This window comes from Colletotrichum higginsianum, chromosome 3 (assembly GCF_001672515.1).
Source record: "Colletotrichum higginsianum IMI 349063 chromosome 3, whole genome shotgun sequence".
In the NCBI taxonomy this organism is placed as follows: Eukaryota; Fungi; Ascomycota; class Sordariomycetes; order Glomerellales; family Glomerellaceae; genus Colletotrichum; species Colletotrichum higginsianum.
The window spans coordinates 5,013,370-5,036,169 of NC_030956.1; the positions used below are offsets into that span (position 1 = coordinate 5,013,370).

Consider the following 22,800-nt stretch of genomic DNA (forward strand, 5'->3'; position numbering starts at 1 on the left):
AACCCCCGAGGGATCAGCAGGGAATTCCCACCAAGGGCGACGCCGATTCACTCCGACGTCGCATCGGACCCCGCACTTGTTCCAGCCACTGTGTGGGAATCGATCGTCGGCTTGTGTCTTCTTGGAAGAGGGAAAGGAAGAGGGAGACGGTTCTCGCTTGGGGAAGGGAAAGCGGCCGGTGTTGGAAAGAGAGTGATGTCCGCTCGTAGCGTGGGTGGGTGACCGGGCGTTGAGATAGATATAGTATGATGCGAATATGCAGGATACAGGGTTGTGCATTACTCCGGGCTTCATTCCATTGGCCCGCCTGTTGCGAGATCGTAGAGTCTTTCCGGGCGATAGACCTCGTCGTTCTTTATCAAGATAGCTTCTCATGATCTGATGATAGCGTAGATAGCCAACAACCGTGCCGCAACGTGGTGAACCCGACACAACGGTTAAAAGGACTGGGTCACCCGCGGGGCTGGTCCACGACAGGTCGGGCTTGCAGAGAAGCCTATTTCAACGTCAACGGCCTCTCTCTGAATTGGCTAGCTGTCTAGGTCCAAGATTTACGTCTCTCCTACTACTTCCTGTGGGCTTGACAGTGATCCCACCGGCTGTCCCACTCTGGCCATGCCGCCTCAAGATCATATCGGCAGACATTCCCCCGGGTAAGCCTGCGCCAGGACCATCCAGTTCCAGTCCCCACCCTCGTCTCTCGCCTTCCAGACCCTTTCCTGGACGAAGGCCCTCGTCCGCTCGACGGTGACGGTCTTGCGGTGCGTGCCTATCGCGTCGAAGACGTCGAGGACGGCGGCCCGGTCGTCGGCGTCCGACATCTCGCAGGCGGCCATGAAGACGGGCCAGAGCAGCATCTTGGACTCGGGCGGCGGCCCGCTCGTGTAGAGCATCACGTCGTGAGCCCTGCTCAGCGCCTCGTGGTCCGCCTCTGGCGACGAGCACGGGAGGTGGAACAGGCGGTGCAGGTACAAGAGGGCGCCGGCGCGGTAGCAGGCGGCCTGGGCGCGGAACTTGCGCGCCGAGCGGAACGAGAGGCCGTCGGAGATGGTGGGCTTCCACGACTCGAGGCGCATTCGGAGGGAGTCTGCCCGGAGGGCCACGTCCGAGTACCCGACGTCCAGCCAACTGTCGACACCGACGTCCAGCTGTGGCGGTGATGACGATGACGCAGACGACGTGTACTCGGGGCTCGGAGTTCGGGTGTCGCCGCCGCCGCCCAGGAGGGCGACGGAGAGCGCTGCTGGCTGCAGGATGTGTCCGCGGACCTCCTCGGCCAGGGTGCACAGCTCCTCCAACAGCGGCATGAGGGTCACGGTATACCCGAGCAGCCGGTCGGGCTTGGTCGGCTCGTTCTTGAGCCAGACGTAGCTGGGGACCCGGGGCCGCTGCAGCTGGACCAGCTAGACGACGAGGTCCTGTCGCGCCAGGGCCCGGAGGTAGTACCTCGCGACAGAGGAGACGTCTCCGCCGGTCGAGACGTGGTGGCTGATGAGGGAGGCCACGTTGGACAGGACCGTGGGGATGGTTGCATGGTGTCCCGGCTGGGCCAAGGTAACGAGCTGGGGGCCCCAGTGAGCATGCGATCCTTGCCCGTCATTTTATTTCAATGCAAGTTTGGGTCGAGCCAAGCCCGAGGGCGAGGGCGGACGACCCACGGCGGGGGAGTGTGTGTGTGTGTGTGTGCGTGTGCGTGTGTGAAAGAGTGATCGAAAGTGAATTCAAAAGATTAAGAGTGAGATTAAGAGTGAGAGTGAAGTGAGAGTGAGAGTGAGGGGATGAAGTGAGAGAGCGGCTCACCTCCATGGCGCATAACCCTAAGAGCAGAAAGAGAGCTTCTTCAAAATAGTGGCTAGAAGGCTTCATGTTCCTCAGGTTCGCGAGGATCTTGGCCCTCCGGTCGAGCACGGGCAGGAGTGCGCCGGACGAGCTGCCGACCTCGTACGAGTACCCGATGGCCGAGATGGCGTCGGCGATGACGACCGGGTCCTGCTGCATCATCATCACGACGAAGGCGTTCATCTCGCTCACGAACTCGGGACCGATCAGCAGCTCGAACGGGTGCCTGTTGAAGTAGAGCTCGATGTGCGGCTGGTCCGCGGCCGGTATCGCCCCGGGCGGGAGCAGCGAGAGGGTCCGGGTGTCCAGAGTCATCCTCGGCCGACGCTCCCCGGCCGTGATCTCGGACGCCGAGAGTCCCACGGGAGGCCTGGACGGAGATGCCCCGGATGATCTCGTTGCTGCTACTGCTGTTGTTGCCGCTGCTGGGTTATCACTCCCACCGGCGACGTCGACCAACGAGTGTCGAGAGTGATGGGCGGCCGGCGTCTTGTATCCCTGGCAGACAAGCCTGCGTCGCGCGCAAGTTCCGCACGAGGGGCGGATCTCGTCGCATTTGACCTTGGCTTTGCGGCAGTCGATGCAGCCGTTGCGCGAGCGCCGCACGGGGGGAAGCAGCGGTGGCATTTGACCGCGTAGGGATCCGAAGAGGGACACAGTGAAAAGACAGAGAGAGAGAGACAGGGCCTGCTGGAGGGGTTCGATTCCGGCGTCTGGAGATAATGATTCTGGAGACAATGATTAGTTGTTTGTGAAGTTATTTCGGCATCAAACCAGCAAAGCAGCCCCTCCCCCTCCTTCTCGAACGAGCGCGCGATATTTCTGCCGTGGGCTCTTTTCGATGCGAGGGTCCTCTTTCGGCTCTCCACGACAAGGGGGGGTGGTGGTGGACAGTCGGGAGACTGCGGCTCTCCAACATGCACGGCGGGGACGATGCCGCGTGGTGAGCAATACAGACGGATTTTTCCTTATTTTATCTTATCAGATCATCTCCGGTCCCGCATGTACAAGCAACAAATGTGTGCTGCCCCGCGAACCGCCAGGGGTCGGTCAATAAGTGTGCAAATATTTGATGAGGAGGAGACCCGAGGGGGCCACTTACGGTAACACATCGGAGGCTCGGAGCCCACGAACAAAGTATCGGTCAGGTCTTTTTCGTTGGCTGATCTCTAGCCGAGATCCACCGCAAGGAGGTTCCTCGCAGAACAGTAGTTGAAGACGGGGTCCGTCTTTACACCCACAATGCCAGCATGACCTGGTGAATTCGGTCCAAAGACACGGGTGCCTGGACGGGTGTTGCGGCATAGTCCGCCGTGCTGTGTAGACAGACTATTGCTGTGTGATGGACATAGTGGACGGAATGGCCCGGCTTCGCGTATGGTCTCGCCAGTCCACAAAGAGTGGAATGCGTGGAGCAGACGTCGATGTCGGACAGCCCTCAATCCCCAAGTTTTGATGCCCCTGGCATTTTGATCTTTGCTGGACGTACAAAGACCCCAGTACCGAAGCTACCAAATCATCACAGCACCGGGCGAATGGGCTCTTTTGCAAGTGCTCACTTGACACACTGCTTTCGACCTTGGACGACGTGGACTGTAGGTGATGGTCATGTACGGCAAATGACAATGACAACTACCGCGACAATCCATTAATACTCCCTGATAAGTCAGTGCACATCCCCCCCCCCCCGGTGCCTTGCTCAAGGCCGCCGTATGCCGCAAAGAATCTGTATTTCAGTCTTCGCTGTAACAGTAACCCAGGGAGAAACGCTTCAATTTAGTCGGGCGAAGCACTCGCCACGGATCTACCCCAAGACATCTCACCGGAAGACGGAAATACTGGGTTACTGGGCAAACGGACGAATAGCCGGGGAATGGGCCCCCGAACCTCATTGCTCCAAGAACGCAGTCCGAATCCGGGCCCGATCCGCGTCTTGCCGGTTTTCCTGTTTCTCCTAGTGCAGGACATCCTCTCAGGTCTCAACGATCCTTCTGCCGTCTTCACGCCGTCACCAGGCAGACTCCTCCCTCCCCCGAATGGTTCTGAGCCCCGCGGGCGGCCGAGCGAAAGGTGTACGGTGGGAAGCCACAAGTTGGGGCCAGCCTAGCCGGTGGCTAATCTCACCACTGCCCGCCTTGGCAGTGAGACCGATGACATCAACGCCGATCGGGGGTTGTTTGGTGTAGGCGTCCGCTGGCGATCACGACCATGACTGCTAGTAACCACTAGGGGCCAGCTAGACGACCAAGGGACCGCCTTGGCTGCGTATAGAAGCCACTCGTACTGCCCAATTGGGACGAGGTTGTGCCTATGCTGTGCCACAGACGATGTCATCTGGCGCCGTGCTGGTCTGGTTCGATGTGAGTCTGTGTGATGTCCCTCCGTGATCATCTCGGGCGAGGGATTCATCACATTCACGAATGACGTTCTGGTGGTGTTAGACCTCGTCCTAGGGAGATAAAGCTTTGGGGAACTCCCTTGCTTTTCGACACAGATTGAACTTCCTGTTGCATCACAACCTGCAATTCTTCAACACAAGTACTCAAACTCAGTAGTGGTACTTGGCTCTTCGGTTAGGAGCCTATTTGATAACACAAAATCCCAATACAACATTATTTTATTATTACCATAATCACAATTACCAACATGCCGGCCGTACAAATCGACACCGCAAAGGCAGCACGCGAGGTGGCTAACCTCGTCGCCCGCGTCACCACCGGCCGCACCAGCAGCGTCGGCAGGACGAGCAGGACAGGCATAAGGGCCATCGGCGGCGGCATCATCGCCGCCATCGTCATCGGCGCCGTCATCTTCATCGCCGTCATCGTCGTCGCCTTCTGCCTCTTCCGCCGCCACAAGAAGCAGAGCGCCCGGCGCCAGCAGGAGATGCAAAAGTACTACGGCGATAACCGCTCCAGCATCGGCACCGCCGACGGAGCGCCGGCGCCGGCCCCGGGTCAGGCCGGGTACGGGAACGCCGGCCAGGCGGGTGGCTACGGCTATAGCCAGGGCACCGGCTACGGGTACGCGCACACTGCGCAGCCGGGACAGGCTGGGTACGGTGTGCCTCCCATGGCGCCGGCGCACACTGCCGACCATGGCACTCACGCGAAATAAATGGTGGATTGAATTGGACGAACAACCCGAAGCGAATGGAATGAAGGATTTGTCGGCCCTGATGCGAAGTCGGAGGCTGTGTATAATGCGTGGACCAATGTATACTATATAGTGCAATACCCCGGAGTTGGTTGTACGAGTAAGCTGTACAAACAGTTGAATGTAAAGAGAAGTAAGCATCATTGTTTGGACCCAAGCTATGAAAAGTCGGTTAGAATGTGGTCCTAAATTTGGAAAATGGTATTCTCCCAAGCCAACAGATACTCACTCGTACTCGTCATTGTCTTCGTTCCCAAAATCAACTGTAAACAGATGTAAATTCGTAGTTGGCAAAACACACTTGACATAGGGTCGGCTCAGGAGTAACTTTCTCTTTCTTCGGCATGGCAGTTCCCTGTGGTCCACGCCGTATATTCCGCAATACTTACTTGTTACCTGTGCAAATTTATCAGGGACCAACTTGGTCACACATCCTAGTCGAACGTGAAGGCGATGGTTCACGGCGATGTTGGAAAAAGGGTCCTACTGGAAAAGGAGAAAAAAAACAAACTGGTGATAATTTGTTGTGCCGATGTCGGCTTTGGCCCTTTTATGCCAACAGTAAACGCCGCCCATATGCTACGAATGAATGCTACTCCAATGCCATCAAAATGACCCTTGAGATAATTATCCCCGGCTCACATGTTAAAAGAAATGCGATCCCTAGCTCGCAACCTTGACCGGAGTCACGCTCTCCTGCGAGAAGTCGAGGTGCGCGCCCTTGGACCCCATCTTCTCCTTCTCCTTGCCCTTATCCGTGTTCCACTCCGCGTGGGGTACCGACATCCAGCCCCAGATGGCCACGGCGCTGAGGAGGACGACGACCGTCAGGATGCTGGCGCCGGCGCGGTCGCCGGTGGTGACGGGCGAGGGCTCCCGGAAGGGGTTCGAGTTGAGGCCGGCATTGGGGTCGCCCTGGGATATGCCGCCCGTGTCGTTGGTGGCCGGCGGGTCGACCTCGAGCAGGCTCTGGACCGCGGCCAGGACGTTCATGGCCTCGCCGGCGCCGGACGTCTTGTCGACGGCCGGGTCGACGAACACGCCGCCGGTCCAGTAGAAGCCGCAGACGCGGCCGGTGGCGCCGCCGGTGCACTGCCGGATGGCGGCCGCCGTCGAGTTGCGCAGCACCGGCATGATGAGGTCGCGGGTCGAGGGCACGAGCTGCGTCACGACGGCCATCCAGCGGTGGAGGTAGCCCTTGAAGCTCAGCATGTCCTGCGAGCAGCGGCCCTTTTCGAACTCGCAGGGGATCTCGTAGGCGGCGCCGTCGGCGAAGAAGTCCTCGATGGCGCGGTTCGCGAGGGCCAGCGTGCGGTCGAACCATTTCTGCTCTCCCGTCTGTCGGTGGGACGTTAGTTTTCTTTTTCCTTGTGCCTGAGAGCTGCTCGGGTTGCTCGCGTTCATGTTGCATGCGGGTGGGAAAGACTCACGTAGTTGGCGAGAAAGGCGCAGCCCTGCATCAGGACACCGATGTTGTATGAAAAGGTGGCCTTGAAGACGTTTGTGCAGTTGTAGGGGACATGGCCTCCATCGTACACCTGAGTTGATTACGGGTCATGTCAGATCCTAGGCTTCTCATGCCACACATACACATGTGGTCTATTCAAGAAGGGGGGGGGGGGGGGGGGGACTCACCCTCCAACTCTCATGGTCGATGTAGTTCACGGCCCACAGCCAATCCCAGGTCTCCTCCGCGTACCGGGCGTAGGTGTCGTTGCCGGTGTACCGGGCCAGGCGGGCGCCGATGTTGAAGAAGCAGCCGTTGGAGATGGTGTTCTTGTAGTCGTAGCCCACGTTGGTCGGGGGAACCTGCCACCGCATGCCGCCGCCGCAGGTCTTGTCGTGGCGTATCGGGTCCGCCTGGGTCGTCCACACGGCCTGCGCGAGGGCGAGCCACTGCGCCTTTTCGGGCGGCGGGTTGGGGAACTTGTTCTCGGCGGCGAGCATGGCCGTCATGCCCCAGAAGCCCTGGTCGTCGTTGCCGAGGGAGAGGGTGTGGTTCCGGGGCATGTAGTCGCGGTCGTCTCCCGTCTGGTGCAGCATGCCTTCCGTGACGACGGCGTTGTAGCTATCGTCGCCCGTGTAGTACCAGTAGTCGACGTAGGTGCCCATCATGGCGCCGCCCTGCCACCAGTAGTAGTCGCCGATGCCCGAGTCTGGCGGCCCGGGGAGGATGCCGGGGATTTTGCCCGTCTGGTTTCCGTCGTAAAACTTCATGAGATCGAATGCGAGTGTACTTGCGGTTGTAATGATGTCCTCTGTGTGTCGGCGCTTGGGGGTTAGACAAACTTGCTCCATCATCGGACGACACTTGTGTTATGCGCCGAACGTGCACTGCACTGCGCGGCTCTTGGCTTGGCTTGATCATACCTCTTGTGTCGATTGAGTACGCCGCTTCCGCAGCCCCGGAGAAGGCCAGCAACGCCACGGGCAAGGCGCCCGAAACGAGGGACGATAACATGTTGAGCGAGTGAATCGGACGATGGAGAGGGTTTAGTGTGTGTAAGCCGTTTTTCAGGCTGGAAATCACACGTATGAAGAAAACGAGCGACAAAATTGATCTAGTATATCGATGATCAACAACAAATGGCGGGAATCTCGCTGTACTGGCAAGGTGAGGCTGACGATGCGACGATTCCGGGCGGGGGAAGGATACGACGCAACGGTTCGATTTCAGAAAGTGACGGAATAATGACCGGGGGGGTTATTGGACGAAATCGAGTAGGAATGCCGGCCTTGTATTGGAACGAATCGCCAGCTGGGGGGACAGAAAGTCCACACTTGAAGAAGGATTCGATCGATGAATGGGTGTGTCAACTGAAGAGAGCGTTTGTCTTCGTCGAACTCGAGGTCGCAGGCAGAGGAGGATTTCGGCTTAGTGTGTGCGAGTGTGTGTAGTATTCGGACGAGGAGACACGTTGGGAGGGGAGAGAGGAGACCAGCAGACTGTTCAAAAATAACCTTGTAGAACACAACCAACAACGAAGAAGAAGAAGCCGTGCCGCTTCGGAATATACTATCAAGGTACAGAGGTAGAAAGAAGAAATACGTCCAGGAACGAGCGGAAGAGGCGGGAGAGCAGCTAAGGAACTAAAGCAGGTTTCCCAGGAGGGGAAGGGAAATCTGGGGAAAGCATGGCAGGCGGCATCCGGGTTGCTTTTGTTGTGTATCCCGTTGGCATTGCTTGGCGTGTCATGGGGATTCTGCTTCTCTGACGAAGAGGATCGATTCCCACTTTGATTCAGGGCCCTGGGCCCAAGGGGTGGAAAAAAGACTTGGCAACTTTAGCATGGGGGGAGAGGGAGGATACATTCGGAGAGAGAGAGAAGGGCGTGATCCTCCCCAGCCAGAGACGAGAAGAGACGAACAGACAGACAGTCGACAGTAGAACAGGGAGTATCCGTGATTCGTGCTACCTACTGTTTGCAGAGCCGTATAGGTATGTTCCAAGAAGAACGATGACGCGGTGCAAGGCTTAGAAAAGGACTCGACGAACAACACCAAGAAAGCACAGCACCAGCTCGCCTGGGCATTGGGGCGGTGCACAACCTGCCATCCAATCTCGAGTCGTGCTCTCGCTGGCGGGTAGTGCGTCGCCAAGCCAAATACGAAGGCCGTGGCGGGAATGCGCCCAGGGATGGGGCGGTCTGGGCGAGATGCGTATTGAACTTTGGCGAGCCCTGGGCGCGAACCCCGTATCTGTAAGATCACCCGCCGGACTCTCGGGCCAGGGGGTCTTGGAGGGTCTTGGAGAGTCTTGGGGGTTTCGTCAGCCCACGCAACGGTGACACATGAGGAGGGGAGGGGGGGCTCGGTCCATGATGATTTGGTAGGCCGTCCGAGTTGCAGAGTGTCAGGTTGGAGGAGGCTGCTTTGATGGAGTCAACATTAACTACGGATACTTGAGACCGCGAAGGTTCAGCCCTTGGGACGGGGTTTGATCCTCGGGTTCTCAAAACTAGCAGACTGCGGAGCTCCTTTCTTCTTTCTCTTTTCTTCCCTCCCCCCCCCCTCGCAACCCACCGGAATCAGTATGACAGGATGGGTCACCTCATTTCAGTCCCAAGCTCTTGGTTAGGTTTAGCGTAGGCCAGCTTACCCTTGCTCCAACAGACAGGCTGTGGAACGAACGCCATCCATGTCAGCGCTGAAATAGAGAGAGAGAGAGAGCGAGAGAGAGAGAGAAAGACAGAGAGAAAGACAGAGAGAGACATTGTGACACGGTGGCCAACCAACAAATAGCTGCTCTGTTTGCGTCTCGAAGCGAGAAATGCAAACCTCTTGGCACTCATCAAAGAGCATTCCGCCCCCTATATAACAAACAGCAACACAGCCCCCATAACCACAGCCTCCACCATCACAGTTCACAGAGCGACTGCAGAGTTCAGAGCCTCCAAGGGTTGGACCAGAGCCTAGAGGGCAGATCCATGTTTGATGAAGATGCCACTCTTCTCTTGGCGAACAATTGCGGCCCAGTTTCGGAATGTCTGTCTGTCTTATCTTTCTATCTTTCCATCTGTCTATCTGTCTATCTGTCTATCTGTCAATCTGAAGCCTGGGTCCCTCGATATGCACGTGGCATGACGCATCTCGATACAAACTTTACCGCCGCAAGTCCCTTTTCCTCACGCCCAGGACCTCAATATGACCTCAAATGAGACCCGTCAGCATCACTCCGCGGTTGCCCCTAGCTGCTGTGTCTTTGAAGCTTTACCCCTTTTTTTTTTCTTTCCCAATCCGAAAGTCGCTCACACTGCCACATGTCTAATCTTGTCCGCCGAGCCTCCCACAAATCGCCGACTCGATTTTGATCGCCCAGATAATGTCCGATAATGGATCGTAGGCTTGAACCCTTGTCTCCCCGGTTGCCTCATGCGTGCGCAGAGTTGTCCAGAAGCCTCGCGGTTGCTTGTCTACGAAATCCCCCGTCGCAAGTGTACAAGAAAATCGACACACTAACGACGACGGACAGACCCTGCAGTGCGTGCAGCATGCACCTCGGCAGAGCCTCCTCGAAAGCTACAGTCCTGCATGAATGCCGCCGTGCATGTGCGATGAGGCCGAAAGCTTGACAACCTCGGCTTCCGCAGCTTCGAGTTTCAAACACGGAGCTTGATACCAAATACACGCGGTCCTGATGAAACACGAAGCGAGCGACGTCCCTTCGCGAGAACAAAAATACAACGCGATGCCGTGATTCCTGATCTTTTTTGTCACGGGACGGTTTGTCTTCATCGATATCTCACCATGGATCCGCTCACCATCGTCACTGCCGCAGCATCTTTGGCGGGCGCCGTTCTGAAAGCGTCGTTCAAGATCAAAGAGACCGTCGACGCCTACGACGACGCGCCGCAAAATGTCGCCGACATCGCCGAGGAGGTGCACGCGGTCCAGATCGCCCTTCGCCAGGTCGAGAGCGTCGTGCTCCAGGACCCCCAGGCGATCGAACGGCTGAATTTGGAGGACGTCTTCGCCGTCGCCGTCAACGGTTGCCACGCGACGCTTCTGTCCATCAGCAAGGAGTACGAGGACCTCTTCCTCCGCAGCGACTGGAGGGCCAAGATCAAGGTCCTGTGGAAGGATGGAGAGATGACGCGGCTCCTTGGTCGCCTGGACCGGAAGAAAGCGACGTTGACGCTCCTCACGCAGACGTTGAACCTGTGAGACGCCCCTTGACGCTCGCCTGGCGGGCGGGTTGAAGTTGGCGGAAATGCTGACACTGGCCCCAGACGTTCTACGCAAGACATCAAGGCCCTACTAGTACAGAATCAGTCGACATTGAACGCAGCGAAGCAAGACCTCAAAGAGCCCGCGTCGTACTACGCAGACTTCCGACCAACGAGTCCGAGTTCCTTGGATAACTGCAATGAGGCCAGAACACCGAGGGTCAGAGATTCGGTTCTCAGCACCACTGAATTCGACTTCGACTATGACTTGATCAATACAAAGACCTACAGACGCGCTTTGCAGAGATATGCGGCCGCAAGCCAGGGGGTAGATCCGAGTCCTGGACAGGAAACGGAAAGCTTGCCTGAGTTCCCACTGCCCCTCGATCCGCTCTTGGAAGAGGAAGACGGCACCGGAGATCGCGCCGGGTCGCCGTCAGAGTCGCTGACATTCCAGTCGCGGCTCTCTCGGGCAACCACCCTACAGCCCGGTTCTGAGGGTGTAGCGTTCGCCAATCCGCCTGCCACGCCGCCCAAAGAGCCTACAGTACGAACTGTGCGGTCCGAGGTCAACGAACCCAGAGCTGACCAGCCAGCAACGACTCTGGAGATTCACGATGCTGCCAGAAAGAAGCAACTTTCTCGGAAAAAGCCGGAAACCCGTGCACCGCGACATCTCACCGCGGGACTGACAGCAGAAAGGCATCGGCGTCGGAAGAAGCACGAGCAGCCTGCCCTTCCCGAGGCATCGTCGTCGCCACAGATGTCGGAAGATGCACTCTGGCACAGAGATGGTGCCGAGTCTGCCTCGAGTTGTCCTGCAACGGCTGACACGACCCCTGGCATGACCTTCGCGACGCAAGTTCGCGACAAGTCCGAAAAGCGACGCAAGTGCGGCCGTCCCGTACATCACAGGCGACGACACGAAAGGGAGGCGCTGCACACGCGAAGCTCTGAGACGTCGAGCGCGGCACTGGGCTCTGTGGACTCAGTGACGGACGCTCTGGAACAGCTTGGCCTGCCAAAGTCGAGGGCGTTCGGGAGAGAAAGGGGGCGGCGGAAGCAGACTGTCTAGGACTCACCATGACTGATGCAGGGCGGCACTGAAGTCTAGCTATGCATCAATGGGGAGCTTCGGGAGTTCCCGGAGGAGTGGTGTTGGACTTGATAGTATCTCCCATTTCGATTAGAACACTCCATGCAGACATGACGTTGTTCGAGTGTCATGGTTCATCTCGCCAATCTTGCCGAAGTTCGGCTGGAGATATGTGCAGATCCCATGTCCCAAGCGTTGACAACCACTCGATTCATCCGCTGCCTGGCCTTGACTGCCTGTGGAAAACCAGCCGTTTCGTCTGTCAGGTAGCCCGATCCAATGCTGAGCATTTGCTCGACCTCCCTTGGACCGCTCTTGATGTCCATGATCGTGTGGAAGCCTTCGATCGAACCGATGATCCATTGTGCTGTGCCCCGGCGGAATTGATAGTCACCGAAAGAGGTTTAATGCACAACCTCAGATCACAGCAGGTCACCGAGATGGGTTCCTAGTGTATCTAAGTAGCTCTTTAACCCGTTTCAAGCTGGATCCAATGAGGGGTATCAGACAGAAGCCATGAGATACAGGTTTCGTCCTGCAAGTGATGTCAAAGTATCTTGATATTTGGAAGACCGCCGTTACTTATGATCTATCAATCGTTCCGGTGAGAATTAACCTGACTCTACCTTGAAGCACGCCAGACTTGTCTCGACTAAGCCGAAGCTACGTCGAATCCTTTCGCTGTGCTGTCGTTCACCCGGGCCAATTCAGTCTAAAGTGCAGGGATAGGGGAAAGAAAGAAGAGAACTAGCAGATCCAGAAGCCAAGGCCGTTCATTGCAAAAGCGAGACTGATTTCGGTTTCACAAAAAGGGCTTTTAGGAACTAGCTCATGGTCGATCATACTGATCTTTGTGTTGTTAATTCTTTGTGCTTACACCTTCGTCGAGTGGATCTGTTGATCGTCGCAATCTGGAACGAGTGAGTGAGTGAGGCGTTAGGCATCCAGAGGCGATTGGCGGCGGGAGAAACATTCCGAGACACCGGTAAGTGGCACAGGGAGAATTCCAGACCACAGGTTACACAGCCGCGCTTCATTCACCCTCAGGGGTTTAGGTGAAAGCGGCCTCGACCTCGCTATGAACTTTCAAAGGTGACTCGACTCAATGGGCCTGCGGCACTTGAATTGCGACATAGGTTCATGATCTTATGCTGGACGTCAGTCGAAGATCGGATAATCGCGTAGGAGTGAAACACAAAGCTCGTGCTAGACATATCACACCATCAGTCCATTGAACGGGGCTTCGAAAATATGACGGCTTGAAGGGTGGCAACCACCGAAGGTTTTCACTACTCCTGCTACTCTGATCGTACCTGTTGGCTCAAGATATTTTTTCAAATGCAAGTGGCGCCTGGATCGCGAAACACAATCAAGGGCACACTGGAATGGAGCGGCAGAGACTGAAATGTACGCATGTCTACTGGTTGTAATAGCCCCATCAATGAACTTGCAACATCAGTACTCACCTAGTTCGTTTCCCAATATCATGGAGGGCAAGGATTAGCATGGGCTTCAACCTTCCCTCGAGATGATCTGCCTCGAATGACCTTGAAGGAACACTTGCCAAGTCTAGGAGCTTGACTGGTGATCATGATGGTGTGTTGTTGTGGTTCCTACATACCGTTACACTGTCACGATTCTGGTGAAGTTAGAGAGTCGAGTTGCAGACTATGTGGGGGCTATGAATGGAAGCTCTCAGAATGGAGTGAAGGAGTAAGGGAGAGGGAGGGACAGAGAGATGAAGAAAAAGGGGCCATACGCAAAATGATGTCGTTGGAGCCCCGGTAGGACCATTGAGTCCGAAACGGCTTGTAATTGGAGGGCGATGCTCGTGTATAGCTCATCACGTATTCTGATGAGTAAGTACTGCTGATATGCACATACATAGGAAGCATTCTGCCGCTCCGGGGCCGGCGACGCACTTGGCCGGCAGGAGAGTAGCCGCGAAAAAACGCACCGTTAATCCATCATCATACAGGTAGGTGACTTATTGCTGAGGCAGCAGAAGAAGAACGAGCTGCCCGAATCTCGGAAAGGGAGTCAACACATTCAAATGAGAAAAAAAAAAGGAAGGCAGCATTAGGCTGTAAGCGATGCTTCGTCTTGACTCTTGTGTAGTCAAGGTGTTTTGTAAGAGTAAGTCGTTGGTGGAGCCTCCGTTTGAGATCACGCGTGACCGAAGCTGGCGGCCTATAACACAACCCCCAGTATCTTCGACAGCGTGGACTATTACCGATATCCGACTGTCAGACCGACCGGGACGCGAAGGGCTCGAGACCGGCGGCGTGTCAACCGCCCCCGAGGCCTTGGCACTTTGCAAAGATCCCTCTCCAGGCGACGCAAAGGTTCCATCACCCGTGGCGGGGATCAGGGAAGGAAAGTCAGAGGTGGCGTCCGCAAGGGACCGCGCGAGGCCCGTTTTGGGTGTCAATGTCCGGGGCTGGAGCACGCGTTTTGCTGACCACCGCCCATTGCGGGGTTGTCGAACGGGTGGCTGATCCCATACGCGATGCCTCGTGGTCGTGGGTAATCGGGTTGGGTTTGCGGACGCAGCGAGACGCAGCGGCTCGACCTGGGGTTTGCCGGGGGGGGGGGGGGGGGGGGGGGGGGATTGTCAGCCAGGCTGTCTGTCTTTTCCATGTGCAAAAGGGTGCCCGAGCCCCGAGTTGGACAGCTTCTTATTCCGTCGTGGGCTGGAAACAGAAGTTCTCGTCCATCGCTCCATCACGAGGATTCGATGTGTCAAGGGCGCCGTGGTTGACAAGCAGTAGATTACCAATCCGCTTTCCGGGAGCCCCTCGTTCACAGGCCCAGCGTTGGGGCCAAGCTTTGTGACAGATCTCGGTTCCGTCTTGGAAGTGTTGACGACGAACCCGCTGCTTTCTTGGCTGCTGTCTTGGCGGCTCTTGAGTAATCCAGCGCACCGGTTCAGGGGCAGAGGCACCGACAGACGGCAGACAAATGGTTCCTAAAGACCGAGACCAGAAATATGGCGGCGGGGGGAGTCGGCGGGGGTCGGCGGGATCCTACAGCGCTGTTTGTGCGGCAGTGGCCTTGTCCCCCGTGGCAAGTCGCCCCGACGCCAGGCCCACCCCGGAGGCCCACTGTTGCTGAAGGACTGATCTGTCAGGGGAGAGAGCATAGGGCATAGGAGTCATATGGAAATGACAGGCATCTATTATTACATTATGGCTACCGGTCTAACGATGGATTTTGTTCCAACGGGGAGTTGATGCGTACCAGCTTTGAACAGTGCCATAGGAAAGAAATCACTGAGAGGGTAGTTTATTTCGTCACTTGCTTGCTGCTTGTGCCAGCAGATACTGACGCCGCGCTCCAGTTGGCTGCCCGATCAGAGCACTGAACACACGACTTACACGGCTTCATGTGCGACACTCATTAGGGTTATGCAGGCTTCGCTAGGGGCCTGGAACCCCAGGGGCCAAAACCATTAAACCAATCGCACCCCTGCGGCCCAATGTTCAAGAGGGCCTTTTGTAGCGCGTCTCGTTTCCCACAACGAATGGCATGACAACTAGGACCATCTTATCCAGTCTGATTTCAGACGCGACCACTTACTCGGCAATTGATCATGCGTGGCCAGCGAGCTGTATTCCAGCAAAGTCAGAGAGTCTATCAGTCAGCACAGTTCTTGCGAGCGGTCACTTGGCCAAACGCTCCAGGTCATCGTAGACAAGTTGCTCTCGACACGGCTGTGAAATGGCCGTGCTCATGGGACTGGTACGCTGAAGAGGAAGAAGGGCTTTGTCCTTCATCGTCCCGGGAGCAAATACCGAGACTTGGCTTTTAGAAGGTCTTGGCCGTCCCGGGCCCCCAGTCATACGTCCCATATGGGTGCAGCAGCAGCAGCAGCAGCCAAGACGCTGTCGGTACCTCCCGGCTCGGCGATGCTAGCGATACATTTTCAGCTCATGCAGGCGTTATCAGGTTCTGCTTTCTGCTCTACTGTATTTGAGCCGCCATAAAACCATCTATCTCCCTCCAAGAGGATATGGTCCTTTTGATATGATCCTCCGTGAACCCGCGCTCGCTTGTCCCTAGTCGCCGTTGGTGGCGTCCAATAAACGCCGTCTGCGGCCTTGATCGTCACCCAGGCAAGCTTGCACCTTCGTCTGGGCTTTTGGCTCCTCGTATCGCTCCCTTTGTGCTGACAGCAACGTTGGCGGTAGGCAATGAGATTATGTTCCCATTCAGGAACACCGCTAGAATAGGTGTCCCTATCACTCGCCAACCACATCCCAGTCATTGCCTTGCGTTGGTCTGCAGCTAGGCAAGACAAGCTTATCATCATGGTGGTTCATAGGTCATTCTGCAGTTTGGGGTCCCCCCCCCATAATACGGAGGACCTTCCTGTTGTGGAACCGATGGACCGCTGATGCTTATATCAAAGGTGCCATCGCGTCTCAAAGGCGGACCAGGGGGATGACAAGAGGATCGCAACACTTGAGTCACAAGCCTGCCGCATAGTTCTGTGCGCCGGGTCTGGGCCGAGGAGGCGTCTCGATGCTGGCTGGCCGGGTCGCTGCCTCCACTGAACAAACGTTCCATATGTCTGTCTAGTGTCTACCCTGCACCCTGCACGACGCGCCCCGGAGAGCCACACCACCATTGGAGAAGCAGGGATAGATAGGCTTGACGATGCCCCGTGTCCGGGAGAGGTCCTTTTGCTTGATGCTCGAACCAGGAGGAGTTTGGCGCGATGATCCCTTTCGCTCTCCAGCCAGTGAACGAGCGTTTCCATATCGTGGACCGACCTTTACTTGCTGGACGGGAAAGGGACCCGGCCTTCAAGCCGGCTGTGACTCTGATATTACGACAGGGTGCCTACGCGGGCGACTTGGATTGAGGACGTATATATGAGCTGTGTCACCCGTCGATTCTGGACCTCGTTGCGCCCTAGCCCACCTCCTTGTGCTTTCGAACTTACGCTTAACGGTATCTCGTTTCAGCCCTTCCTGACCGAACGAGGTTGTCCGACACCAGACCGGATCACATCGTCGAAGCCACAATGGCCGAAGAAAAGGTCACCCCGGCGACCGTCGCCAGGGTCGACAGCGCCGACCCGCGCCCGTCGTACACCGGCACCTCTCGCGTCCACCCCGATGAAAAGGGCGCCATGGGCGGCGAATGGACCGAGCCCATCGTCGACACCAAGGTCCCCGAGACCGAGGATCACAAGGAGGAGGACCTGTACCGTCCTCTGCTGATGGACCCCAACATCCCGCACGAAGCCAACATCCTGACCGTGCGCGCGATCGTCGTCGGCTGCATTCTGGGATCGCTCGTCAACGCGTCCAACTTGTACCTCGGGTTGAAGACCGGCTTCACATTCATCGCCTCCATGTTCGGTGTAAGTGAAATGGGACCCCCCCCCCCCGGGACCTGGTTTGTGGGTTGATATCCATAATAACGCGACTTTCTCGACATAGGCCATTTTCGGTTACGGCTTGTTGAAGCTTCTCTCGCAAGTCAATCTTCCTATCATCGGAGGAGCCTTTGGACCGCAGGAGAAGTAAGTCCGACTCGGGAAATGTCTTTTTTTTTGTTTTCAGTGGACACTGACATTATGGAAAATAGCTCCATTGTCCAGGCCGCCGCCACCGGTGCCGGCGGTATCGCCGGCATCTTCGTCGCCGGTATCCCCGCCATGTACCGCCTCGGAGTCATGGACAGCACGCCTGCCGGCGACATTGGCAAGATCTTTACCTTGACCATCTGCTGTTCCTTCTTCGGACTCTTCTTCGTCACGCCCCTCCGCAAGTTCTTCATCATCCGCACCGCCCGGGAGCTCAAGCTCATGTTTCCCACCTCGACCGCGACTGCCCTGACGATTAGGTCCATGCACGCGGGTGTGAACGGAGCCAAAGAAGCCGTGGGGAAGCTGAAGGCGCTCGGTTACGCCTTCGGCGCCTGCCTCGTCCATCGCGTCGCATCGTACTATGCCATCGGAATCCTCTACGACTGGCACGTTTTCACCTGGATTCATATCTGGAGCGGCCATACGTCGTGGGCAATGAACATTGAGAGTTGGGGATGGTATTGGGAGTTTACGACGGCTTTCATCGGCTCTGGAATGTTGATTGGCATGAATTCCGCATGTTCCATGATGGGTGGAAGCATCCTGGCATGGGGGTTGATCGGACCCCTTCTCGTACATTACGGCGAATGTATCGGGAAGGACGCCTCCGGGGGAGACCCGAACTGGGACGGCTACTACAGCTTCACGTCTCTGAAGAACGTCGGAGTCGGCCCCCCCTCGCCCCGATACTGGCTCTTGTGGCCGGGTGTCATGGTCATGGTGTGCTCTTCCATGGGCGAGATGCTGGTCCACTGGAAAGTCATTTACTTCGGGTTCAGGGCCGGCTGGAGGTCCATCTGCCTGTCCATCCACGAGACGGCCATGAAGAAGAACAAGCGCATCGAGTTCTTCGCCAAGTACGCCGAGGCCGAGGAGAAGATGGAGGCGGACGCCGTCGAGGACCCCGCCACGCCCGACCAGCAGGTCAAGACCTGGGTCTGGGTTGTCGGTCTGTTCGCGTCCATTATCCTGGCATGTATCGTCATGGGTCTTCAGTGGAAGGTCAACGTTGGCATTACGATTCTGGCGTTGGTGCTCGCCTTCCTCTTCTCTTTCCTCGCCATTCAGATCGGAGCCGTCACGGACCAGACGCCGCTGACGGCTGCTGCAAAGGCTGCCCAGTTGGTCATTGGTGGTACCACGACTGGGGCGGGATACACGGTGCAGCACGCGCAGCGGATCAACCTCATCTCCGCCGGTCTGGCGGCCGGCGCCGCCGACGTCGCTACGGCGCTGACGTCCGATTTCCGCACCGGTTTCCTTCTCGGCACGCCGCCCAACAAGCAGTTCATCGCCCAAGCCATCGGCACGTTCGTGTCCGTCTGGCTGGCACCGGGATTGTTCGTCTTGTTCACCACCGCCTACCCCTGTATCACGGACTCCGAGATTGAGCACTGCCCCTTCCTGGTTCCGTCCGTCAGCGCGTGGGCTGCGGTCGCAGAGGTCGTCACGAGCCCCAACGTCCCGATCCCGCTGTCGTCCGGAATCTTTTCCATCGTTCTGGGCATCGTCTCGATTCTCCAGGTCGTCTTCCGTCACTACTACCTAACCGGCCCCCGCGAGAAGTACCAGCAGTGGCTGCCCAACTGGGGTGCCATCGCCCTTTCCTTCGTCATTCCCGGGCCCGTTTTCGTCAACGCCGCCTTCGTCGGTGCCATCATTGCCTTCGTCTGGCGCAAGTGGAAGCCTGCGAGCTTCGAGGTCTACGGCTATGCCATCGCTGCCGGTATGATTGCTGGCGAGGGCATGGGTGGTGTAATTGGTGCTGCTCTGCAACTTGGCAACGTTTCGGGAGACAGATACGGAACGCTCGGCCTTGCGTGCCCCTTGGAGGAATGCTAAGCGGTCTGATGCAGCCATAGGGATTCAATTCACGAAGGTCGATAGATTGTTGCAAGATAATACTGCTGTATGTACAGGAGTAAAAGTTAATGAAAGTACGGCGTTTAATAATGCAATCCGCGTTACAAGTCTCATTGGCAAGAGTAAGACCAATTTCACATTGTCCGGCGGGTGGAGTCCGGTTCGCATCCGGCGCGGGTCGCCGATGGCCCCACTATTACCGGCGTTTACAATGTTGTGATTAAAGAATGTGGTAGTAGCCCTCCGGCGTTGTCCATAAGACTGCAACAACAGATAATGGGTACCAATAAGCGAACCAGCAGGGCGGTCCTAAGGGCTTACCATTGAGGCATGTGGCTCGGTCAAAAAATCAGCATAAGTAATCCTCTGTAAGCCACAATATCATGCCTGCCTCGTGTATCTGTGTGTCCCAAACACGCCAAAGGAAGCGGCTTAGAGCAAGTTGCACCTCCAGTAGTCGTGGTGTAGCCTAGGCGCTTGCCTGCAACATGTAGTGCCATAAAGCTGTAGAAGGCAGCGTCTGATGACGGTTTGGGCACACCATCGAGGGCTCTGATAGGAAGACTGTAGCTTATCAGCCCCCATGTTTGCTGACATCAGTAATAATGCCGATTTCCGTATAGATTGCAAGCGGGTCTTTCGTTGGCAGCCTAGCCGACTGACCCCGCGTTCTCACATCGCCGTTTCGTTTGATCTTGTCGTCCGCTTCGCAACTTTCCCACCTACGACTTGTCTGCGTGCCATCACCGACGTATTGCTATGGACTTTCCGTGGCGCACCTATCAAGGTCACTGCCACTGTGGCGCCAACCGCTATGAAGTTCGGTTGCCTGACTTGCCCGCACTAACCATCTGCAGCTGCACGCTCTGCACGAAGAAAGGCCACGTCTGGGTCTACGATGCCGACGATAGTTTAACAACCAGAAGAGGATGCACCATCGATACTTTGACATTTTACAGTGCATGTGACACGGGACTTGAGCATGAGGTAGGTTGATTCCACTTTGCTATGCGCAGAAATGACTAAAGCGTATCTAAATGCTTATCAACGCGCGTCATTAGTTTTGCTCTACATGTGGCACTGGATTGTTTGGAACCCATTCGACAGGTCCCCATGCTGGAAAGAGAGGCATCAACTTCCGGGTTCTTGTATCTGATGTGAAGGGAGTCTATCTCAGAGGGCAACAAGTAGTTACGTTGGATTCATCAGGCAAGACCAGCCTGTATCCAGGGTCTCAGAGGTTTGTCGCAATGTGTGTATAGCTGTGTTAGCCGGCCTAACTATCACGCAGGTTCATTGAAGATGTTTTCTCTTCCAAGCCCACCGAATCTCTTAGGGCCCAAATGGACGCACCCGGCGAAGACCTCAAGTTGTACACAGGAGGCTGCGAGTGCGGTGCCGTTCAAGTTGCACTCAAAAGCAAACCACTCAATGACATTGAGATCAAGGAAGACAATTGTAGCATCTGCGTCCGGGTACGTTTGCCTCTTTTGCGAACCGATGTCCTCTCTTGTAGCACTCAGTTGACCCCAAGCCAACTTCCAGAATGGTTTCATCGGCGTTTACCCTCATCAGTCTCTAGTCACGCTGGTTGGCAAAGACCAGACACAGGACTACAAATTTGGCCGTGGTTTCAACGGCTCGCCATTTTGTCGGATTTGCGGCGTCCACTGCTTTGGAAACCTCTACGGTCCGCCAGAGGAGGTCCTTGCCAGACTTCCCGAGGCCAAGCAAGACTTTGTGCGTAAGCAACTCGAGGTTCAGCCGCTGAATATCCGGGTTCTCGATGGTGTTGAATGGGACAGAGTCGATATAAAATGGAAAAACGAAGGCACTGAAGGCTACGTTCTGGAAGACTAAGTCTTATTAAAACCCTACTCGAACTCGTCGTTTTGCACCTCGGATGTGGGGAAGACTCCGGCATGACATCGGTCATTCGGGGCATTCTTTAACTGATCTCAGTGAGGATGGAATACGTATGGTCGGGCTATTGGGAACATCCTTTCGTCACCATGCCTCGAGACAACGTGTTGCGGCGCGAAGAATGGGTCGCTGAGAGGTTCTAGCTTTATGCTTCTAACTCCGTAGCATGTCACTACGTCGGTTACAATACACCGGGGCTGTTGAGTAGGAGGAATGGGTGGGACCAGTCATTGGTTTGCCAGTCTCTCGGCTCCTGTGCCGCGGGAAATTTCAAAGAAACACGTCCAAGTCGCCATGTTGATTGCCCTGCGTCAATGCATTCAAGTTCGGTTGACTCTGTTTTCCCAATGAAGGTCCTCGGCTCCATGAGGAGTGAGTAAGGTTTCCCAGTGCGACTTACTCATCGTCCCCTAGACTGCCTTCAGCGGACATAACGGGGTTTGAACAGTGACGACGGGGTCTGCTCGACCGATGGATGACGTAGGGATCCCCGACGAATCATGACTACATACCTAAACCGTCGTTGTCGCATCAACACCAGTCTTCTTATAAATCTATTCGACGTCGCTGAGATAAAACGGTTCTTCCTGTTCAGACGGACACGCTACAAATAAGACTGATGTTCTCCCCCAAAGCCTTTCGCGCAGCGCGCACCGTTACCCGAATCTCGCTGTGTCGACCCATCATCTCCGTACCAGCTCAAATTCACGCTTTCTCCTCAACCGCCAGGATGACATCCAAGTTCCCTACGCCCTCGAGCGATCGGCCTAAGAACGAGATGCAGTACTTTCCCGGCATGACGACGGCACTGCCTTCCGAGTCTGCCGAGTTCCGTCGAGTTCTGTGGACGGGTCTCTACTCGCAGCTAGTCCTAATGACAATCCCAGTTGGTGGCGACATTGGCGAAGAAGTAATCAGCTCCCAATGGTCTCGTTCAACTCAAGACCCAAACGTTAACAAGACGGCAGATTCACACCGTCGACCAAGTCCTGACTTTCACTTCTGGCAAAGGCCTGGCGCAAGTCGGAAGCAAAGAGCAAGAGGCCAAGGCCGGCGATATGGTCATCGTTCCTGCAGGAACCAAGCACCAGTTCTTGAACAAGGGCCCGACACCCTTGATTCTGTACACGGTGTATTCGCCGGCGGAGCATAAGCCGACGACGGTTCACAAGACCAAGGAAGAGGGTGACCAGGAGGAAGAAGATGGCATCGATGTGGCACCGGAATGGAGCCAGAGAAGTAAGGAGCAAAATGAGAAGGAAGGTTGGGTCAAGGGCGAGTAATTTTGGCTGGCGCTTATCAGTACGCAGTCTTGTACACTTCTTTCGGCTACTACAGTATTCAGGAATGTTTCTAATCTCACGGATACTGCTTTTATTTTGGCTTCTTGCAATTTCATGGCAATAATTTGACATGACGTCTTTTTGAGATTGGCTATTTTCTGTGCTATTCTAGTCTTGCTGGGCCTAGGACAGACAGGCAACATTCGCGCAACACCCCCCATCGGTGAGGCCTAGAGCTTTTTTTGTGCCATGTTTTTCGAGGGATACTGGGTAGGAACTCTGACGGAGAAACGATACAGAGAGCGTTATTTGAAAAGGTGAGTTTCGCTCTCGAACTTGGCGAAAATCAGTCCGGCTGCGTCTTCCGGTGTCTCG

General features: G+C 56.1%; 7 protein-coding genes across 7 annotated transcripts; 5 read left to right on the forward strand and 2 right to left on the reverse strand.

Annotated features, from left to right (window-relative positions):
- Nucleotides 1–629: 629 nt before the first annotated feature.
- CH63R_05041 (C6 zinc finger domain protein) lies at nucleotides 630–2,466 on the reverse strand (the record flags this gene model as incomplete). The annotated part of the gene is made up of 3 exons (XM_018300016.1): nucleotides 630–1,371; nucleotides 1,447–1,562; nucleotides 1,801–2,466. 3 exons carry the CDS (start codon nucleotides 2,464–2,466, stop codon nucleotides 630–632), a joined length of 1,524 nt encoding a protein of 507 aa, XP_018161262.1.
- Nucleotides 2,467–4,485: 2,019 nt separating this feature from the next.
- On the forward strand, nucleotides 4,486–4,956 carry CH63R_05042 (uncharacterized protein; the record flags this gene model as incomplete). Its single annotated transcript, XM_018300017.1, has 1 exon — nucleotides 4,486–4,956. The coding sequence occupies one exon, from the start codon at nucleotides 4,486–4,488 to the stop codon at nucleotides 4,954–4,956; it is 471 nt and encodes a 156-aa protein (XP_018161263.1).
- A 702-nt stretch (nucleotides 4,957–5,658) lies between these two features.
- On the reverse strand, nucleotides 5,659–7,456 carry CH63R_05043 (glycosyl hydrolase family 76; the record flags this gene model as incomplete). The annotated part of the gene is made up of 4 exons (XM_018300018.1): nucleotides 5,659–6,333; nucleotides 6,426–6,533; nucleotides 6,631–7,283; nucleotides 7,366–7,456. The coding sequence occupies 4 exons, from the start codon at nucleotides 7,454–7,456 to the stop codon at nucleotides 5,659–5,661; spliced, it is 1,527 nt and encodes a 508-aa protein (XP_018161264.1).
- Nucleotides 7,457–10,242: 2,786 nt separating this feature from the next.
- Nucleotides 10,243–11,736, forward strand: CH63R_05044 (uncharacterized protein; the record flags this gene model as incomplete). Its single annotated transcript, XM_018300019.1, has 2 exons — nucleotides 10,243–10,655; nucleotides 10,725–11,736. 2 exons carry the CDS (start codon nucleotides 10,243–10,245, stop codon nucleotides 11,734–11,736), a joined length of 1,425 nt encoding a protein of 474 aa, XP_018161265.1.
- Nucleotides 11,737–16,786: 5,050 nt separating this feature from the next.
- Nucleotides 16,787–19,198, forward strand: CH63R_05045 (Oligopeptide transporter; the record flags this gene model as incomplete). The annotated part of the gene is made up of 3 exons (XM_018300020.1): nucleotides 16,787–17,128; nucleotides 17,208–17,290; nucleotides 17,356–19,198. The coding sequence occupies 3 exons, from the start codon at nucleotides 16,787–16,789 to the stop codon at nucleotides 19,196–19,198; spliced, it is 2,268 nt and encodes a 755-aa protein (XP_018161266.1).
- Nucleotides 19,199–20,562: 1,364 nt separating this feature from the next.
- Nucleotides 20,563–21,079, forward strand: CH63R_05046 (Glutathione-dependent formaldehyde-activating enzyme; the record flags this gene model as incomplete). The annotated part of the gene is made up of 2 exons (XM_018300021.1): nucleotides 20,563–20,694; nucleotides 20,765–21,079. 2 exons carry the CDS (start codon nucleotides 20,563–20,565, stop codon nucleotides 21,077–21,079), a joined length of 447 nt encoding a protein of 148 aa, XP_018161267.1.
- A 682-nt stretch (nucleotides 21,080–21,761) lies between these two features.
- Nucleotides 21,762–22,425, forward strand: CH63R_05047 (Cupin; the record flags this gene model as incomplete). The annotated part of the gene is made up of 2 exons (XM_018300022.1): nucleotides 21,762–22,052; nucleotides 22,111–22,425. The coding sequence occupies 2 exons, from the start codon at nucleotides 21,762–21,764 to the stop codon at nucleotides 22,423–22,425; spliced, it is 606 nt and encodes a 201-aa protein (XP_018161268.1).
- Nucleotides 22,426–22,800: the final 375 nt, after the last annotated feature.